Consider the following 6,282-nt stretch of genomic DNA (forward strand, 5'->3'; position numbering starts at 1 on the left):
AGGGGGGTTGTTGGAACAACTTGAGCTCTTGGGTGGAGGCCTATGGTTACCGTCTCATTTCCCAGGAGATTGTCGACTGTGATGGGATCCTATTGTACACCCTTGCCCTTGGCTTGGGGATCCGAGTGCTCAAGGCGGTATTGTCAGCATAAGAACGCTTACACTTGGTGATTCTTATGCATGTACAACATGGGGTTTTTGATGACCTCACCATGTGCCTTGAGGTCTTCCCGCATCTGATTACAAAATTAATCTACCCAATTAGTGACCTGGGGGTCTACAAGTCTGGGGTTCTACAAGTCTTGCAGTGCTTGGGCAACTAATAGAGTGCCGCCATATCAGTTGATGGTCATGTGAGCTCGTGAGATGAGATTGTATGATATATAAGGCATATCACACTCTCTAGTCCACTCATGGTGCGAGGGGCATCATGGCGTTAACTTGCACCACTGCTGCTCCCTTGCACCATTGCTCTGCTCCATCTCTCCATTGCACCCTTTTGCAAGCTTCCACACATCCTTTGCTTTCTCCCCCACTCTCTTCCCCCCGTATTGCTTTCAGTTTGCACCATCAATTGCAACCCACTACCGCCCACCTTAGCTTCCATGCCCAGGCTTCCTTATCTCAGGTAGCTCTCACCAGTCCATCTCTCCCTGCATTTAGTAGATTGGAATTCGTTGCTGTCTCACGCTTCTTGTTCTCTCCAATTCAAGGTTGTATATTGCGATCAACCATTCAGTGACCGCTTGCCCACAACATGTGGGGAGCGTTTTCACGACTTCAACTTGTCATTTGTTTAAGGGTTGCTCGCTGTATGACCGACATTTATGCTTCGCTGCACCTGCGGGGACAACGAGAAACCTGAGGAGGAAGGGGGAATTGGTTTTCTAGATTCTGTTTAAAAGAATTCTCAGAAGGAGGGACGGGAAATTTATGACGGCTGCGAGTATGGAATGTGCATTTTGGTTCAATAGTTTTATCTGATCTCTGAAGGTGCAATGTAGAAAGGGCGAAGGGAGGGCTAAGAAAGGAACAAAGAAGGAAGGAAGAAAATAATCTTGCTACTCCTGCGAAAATCCCGATGTATTTACGAGGTCCAAAGAATACAATGTCATACCTTTTTAATGCACACATAGAAAGTGAAAGGATCGGGACGTGGAATTGCTGAAAATGCAAGTTGTTAGTTGTTAGTACATTTAGTGAAGATAGCAAATGGAGGCCGCTTACTTCGTTACAGGAAACTCAAGTATTTGTGAGGATTGTTTGGTCTCCAGTTATTGAGAAGGGCATGGTTCCATCTCCCACCTTTTAAGGTTCATTATACCCGAGGTCATAGAGTTTATTTTCATAAATGAAGTATTAACGTTCCCTAAAAGATTGTTTAAGTCCGGTAGGGGTGCATTATCTTGTCTTATTGCTAGTACAATTGCTATTAGAATTCTCTCTTTAGGCTTTTATTGGGCAGATCTTTAAGATCCTTACAGCTGAAACCACTTGCATTACAGAAAAAATATAAAATTTCCTCTACAATTTGCATTTATTCCTTTCTGTTGGAAGTGCATGAGTCTCCTAGTGCTGGTCATCTGGGGATGCTCAAGACATATGACAGGGTAAAGAGCATGTATAAATAGAAGGTGATGAAGCACATTTATCCATATGTACAGCATCGTAAACCTTGCCAAAGAAATAAAGTGGAACAAGTCAAGCAGGCAGGTCTACTCCTATAGCATCCCAAAAATGGGAAAGTATTAGCATGGATTTTCTTCCAGCTTACGGACAGCACAGGGAGCTTATGATGGTATATATGTGGTGGTGGATAGGCTCAGTTATTTTATTTCGTATTAGACAACTTATGGGGCTTATCAAATTGCTCAGCTCTTTATAAAACATATATTCAAGCTACATGGGCTTCCTATAGAGATTGTTTATTGTAGTTTGCATACCATTTTTGGAGGGAGTTGATGGACAAAACGCACACAACTCTTAGGCTAAACAGCTTTCCATCCAGAAACAGATGGGCAGACAGAGAAGGTAAATAAAATGTTTGGAACGCTACTTGAGGAATTATGTTTCACAATGGGTAACTAATTGGATTAGTTGGTTGCATCTCGCAGAGTACAACTACAATTCCTCTCACCACGTGTCCATTGGGGTGCCACCATTCTTTGCCTTGTACGGTTATGAACCCAAGCTGACCACGAACATGGAATTGAGGGATATGCTCTTCTAGTTGCTATGGATCAGTAACAGCAGCAAATGCAAAACATTTTTGAAAGATAATCAAGATCATATGATGGTTGCCCAAGAAAACAAGCACTATGCAGATTTGAAGAGATGAGGGAATTTACAGGAGGAGATTATGTTTATTAGCACTGGCTCTCCTAGAGACAGTGCTTTAGGATTGAGTTGAGTGGGAGTTTTGTGATTATCCTTAGGAATTTTTATTAGGAATTTCTAAAATTCTCAACCATCACTTTTAGATGGCTCGCTGTTGGCTTTTCAACTTTCAGCTTCTGTGTGTCTTTTACCCCCCTCCAACATGGCTATAAATCAATTTAGGGGCTCCACTCTCCCTCCATGCTTGAGCTCTTCCTAAAACGATTGCCTTGGCTTCCTCCAGCTACAAGTCTTTAACTCACTTCAAGCTTTCTAGTCGCTCATCCAAGTCTCGCATATTTGTTTGTGAGAAAGGCACTCAAGCCGATTAACCTGCTGTTAACTGTTGAAGTTGTGCCTGAAAAAACAAATTGCTATCCATAAAACCGTTAGCTAGAAAAGCAGGTTCAGCTGTTTAAAAAAATTTCGTTTTCCTATTGAAAGGGCTTTATGCCTGCCTAACGGGCATAAAGCCTGCCTAGCGGGTTTTATGCCTAACGGTGAAGAGATTGTCGTCTACTGGATCTATTTATAAAAATAAAGCAAAAGAAAAACCCATAAAGTTGACATCAAAACTTTGCACGTATCAGTCGTAAACCCTTCAAGAAAAAATAACGCCGATTTACCCTTCAGTTTTAAATTATAGTTTTTCTTTTTAAAAAGGCAATGGCTTTGCATAGTGTGAGAGCATGCAAATAACTGTAGAACCTTGGCAAAGCCTAATGGATCTTGCAAGTCCTCAAAGCATTTCTTTTTTATTATTTCTTACTAAACAATGGCAATGTCTAAAGACCCATAAAACCCATAAGTTGGAGCCAAGTGCTTTCGTACGTACATGCACCCTTGTTTAGATTGCACACATAGATGGTCTTTTTTATCTCATAGATTTTATGGGCAGTGCGTGATTTTACGCAAGAGAGGCAAGATGGCTTATGAATTACAGCTCCCAACTACTTCTACGATGCGTCTAGTGTTTTTCATGTAAAAAAGGAGTGTGTGGGATGGCATGACAGAGTTGTAGTAGGTCTGCCTCCTTTGGATAAGCATGGCGAGCTAATCCCTGAACTTGATCTTGTGGTGGAGTATGGAAGTAAAATTGCAAAGAAGTGCTGGAATATTTGGTCAAATGGACGAAACTCCCAATCGAAGATGACACTTGGGTGAACCAGAGATTTATGGAACAGTGGCCTCCTTTATTGGTGGTGGACATTTTAACATCTCTTGATTTACAGTTCTCCTCTATAGCTTTAGATTACACGGCACTAGTTGTAGTGTGCTTCGTTCATGTGCCTTTCTCACATGAGAGTTACCGGCACTCTAGCATCATGCTTCAGCTTTTGAGCTGGATTTGTTGCAGCATTCTTCTACCTAGGATTTTGCTACCCTTGAACACCTTGTAGCTCGATTTTACCACAGTTTTATATCAGATCTATTTAATGTTTCCTTCACATTGATGCCTTACTGTTTGTTATGCACATTAAGATAGCATTTACTGTTGCAGTGACTTAGGCACATGGCAACGATGAGGTATCTTGCTTCTTATATGATGAGACATTGCAACAAAGATCCCTTTTGGCAAGTGTTGCTCTAGGATCCTTGACTGGAGAAACTTATGGTTATATGTGTGGCATTTCCGTTATCACCAATTACTTCATGTGTCGCTTTAAAGATTTATTTTTACTGCTCTTGGAGTTCTCATGTTAAGAGGATTCAAATGCTAATTTATACTGTGATGTTTGGCATTTAATCTCATGGGTTTCATATCTGTTCATCATAGCCCTTTGTAACTCTCTTTTTGTATTTCTTGTCTCGACTCTCATGATTATTGTAGATTTGTAGGGGATTATGAAATACCCTGCTCCATTTGTTTGAGAAGATCTTTTGAACTGTCCAAGCAACCGTCCCCTTAAAATGTAAACTGAGAGTTTTTACACCTACAGCTTTTTAGTGTCATTTTCTGCTATTTTGTAGGGTTTCACAACAGCGTTATTATCGCTTTTGTGAATTTTCTTTTTTTGAAACAGATTGTGGAGGATTCAGAGTTACAATGCCAGAGTTGCAAGTCTAAGGGCTGGATAATTTGTGATTTTTGTAATGGACAGAAGACTAATGTCCAGGTTAGGAACAATCGCATTTATAGGCGCTGCCCCTCATGTAGAGCTGTAAGTGTCTGTTGCTGATTTCATCCTTACTTTTTAATGTGTTTTGTTCGAGAAAGCTGACCTCTTTTACCTGAGGCTAGTTGAATTATCCAAAAATAATCTTCTTATGTAGGCGGTTCATGAGGTGCTTTTAATCCCTTTATCTCTCATGCCCCTTCCACATGGGCAGGTGTAGGGCATGTTTCAAAATCTAAGTTTCTCGTAACCTAGTTTTCTTTGGTGGCCATGCAGGCAGGTGTTTTGGTCTGCCCAGAATGTAAAGTTTACAAGTGTGTTACATTTCCTGATGGCAGGGATGGTGGATTTGAAATGTAAGGTTCAAGAAACCTTTGGAGTTTATGCCTGGAAATGTTTACTAGCTCTGCAGCACGCAATTGGATTCTGAAATTAGGCCTCCTTAGGTTTATTTTTCCACAAAATGAAATTTCAAATCTGTAACATATGGACCAGATTGACTGTACAAATATTACAGAAATTTGATGGCTTTTAAAGGCCATGGATGGCTATGATAGTAGACAGTGGTCAAAGAGGAAGACTTTAATTGCAGTCTTTTAGTTGATTTCTGCTGGAAATTTGAACGGCATTCATAATCTTTGAAAAGAAGCCTTAGTTTATGACTATTTAATTTCTAGAAAAGGAAGCCTCCTGACCAAAAGCTGCCTTGTGCACTTATTTTATCTTATAATTGGATTTAAGAAAAGGAAACTCAATTTCAAAGAGAGTGTAGGTGCTCTAGAATCAGGAGCTCTGAGAGCCTCCCAAACTCAGAGCATGTGCATCATTTGCTGTGTTTTGAAGATGACTTTCATATGATACTTAACTTTGCGTTGGAATTTACGGTCGTTCACTGTTCTCTTTATGTCTTCTAGGTATGTGTGAATTGAGAATTTAGAACAATACAAGAGTATAAATGTGTATGATACATCGAATGCTATTCACATAATTAATAATGGCCTGCAGATCCCTGGAGTATCTTATGTTGAATTCTTATGGAATGCTCAATGTGAGGATTTATGTTACTTTCTTGCTTCTTGCACATTCTCTAGTTTTGAAATATTCAGCATACAACGAAACAAATGGGAAATGAGTCTCTCGGAGTAAAACCCTTCTAAAAGTAATGTTGATATGAGATTGAGATAGACATGAATATATACATGATTTGATGTGTGTATGGCTAAAACATCCGTAGGCATAGGATATGTAGCATTTGTCATAGTCTCATTATTCATAGCAGACCTGACAGCGTAAATATGTGTGTGAAAGATACATTTATACTCTTCTAAAAGGTAAAAGTGAATGAGAACTTAGAATAATGCAAGAGTAAAAATGTATATGATACATCGAATGCTATGCATTTTGTTGGCGTTGGGTCAGCACAACTACCAACCCGAGTTTCAGCGACCAAGCATCAGGGTTCCGCCTTCCAGGTACCCAAGTAGCGAACACCCAAACGACAAAGGCAAGCACAAGGAACCCATGCAGGCGGTCCAACCAATGCCAGCGGTTCACATAAGATATTGGGCAAGAATTAGGAAGTCAGTACACGGAACCGCTTAGTCTAAGAGTCTTAGATTTATTTCGCTCAAGTTTAGTTCTGTGAGTCTATGTAGATTCCTAGACCTTGACAAGCCGTGTTGCTCTCTAGTGATAGTTGTACCTCGAGGCGAGGCGAGCAATTGTAAGGTTTGCAGATCTCTGCAGGTTTGAGACGTGCTCGGAAAGGCGCCAAAGGTATGTGGGTACA

The 6,282-nt window shown here is 40.5% G+C and overlaps 1 protein-coding gene across 2 annotated transcripts; it reads left to right on the forward strand.

Moving 5' to 3' along the window:
- Nucleotides 1-366: 366 nt before the first annotated feature.
- LOC147890335 (uncharacterized) lies at nucleotides 367-5,174 on the forward strand. 2 transcript variants are annotated; one of them, XM_087391108.1, is made up of 3 exons: nucleotides 367-628; nucleotides 4,401-4,538; nucleotides 4,770-5,174. In XM_087391108.1, the coding sequence occupies exons 1-3, from the start codon at nucleotides 431-433 to the stop codon at nucleotides 4,851-4,853; spliced, it is 420 nt and encodes a 139-aa protein (XP_087247234.1). In that variant the 5' UTR covers nucleotides 367-430; the 3' UTR covers nucleotides 4,854-5,174. The 2 variants fall into 2 exon arrangements, with proteins under 2 accessions (XP_087247234.1, XP_087247235.1); XM_087391109.1 differs by having other exon boundaries at nucleotides 4,401-4,493.
- The last annotated feature ends 1,108 nt before the right edge of the window (nucleotides 5,175-6,282 follow it).

This window comes from Dipteris shenzhenensis, chromosome 19 (assembly GCF_047967505.1).
Source record: "Dipteris shenzhenensis isolate YYH24624 ecotype China chromosome 19, Dip_SZ_1.0, whole genome shotgun sequence".
NCBI lineage: Eukaryota > Viridiplantae > Streptophyta > Polypodiopsida > Gleicheniales > Dipteridaceae > Dipteris > Dipteris shenzhenensis.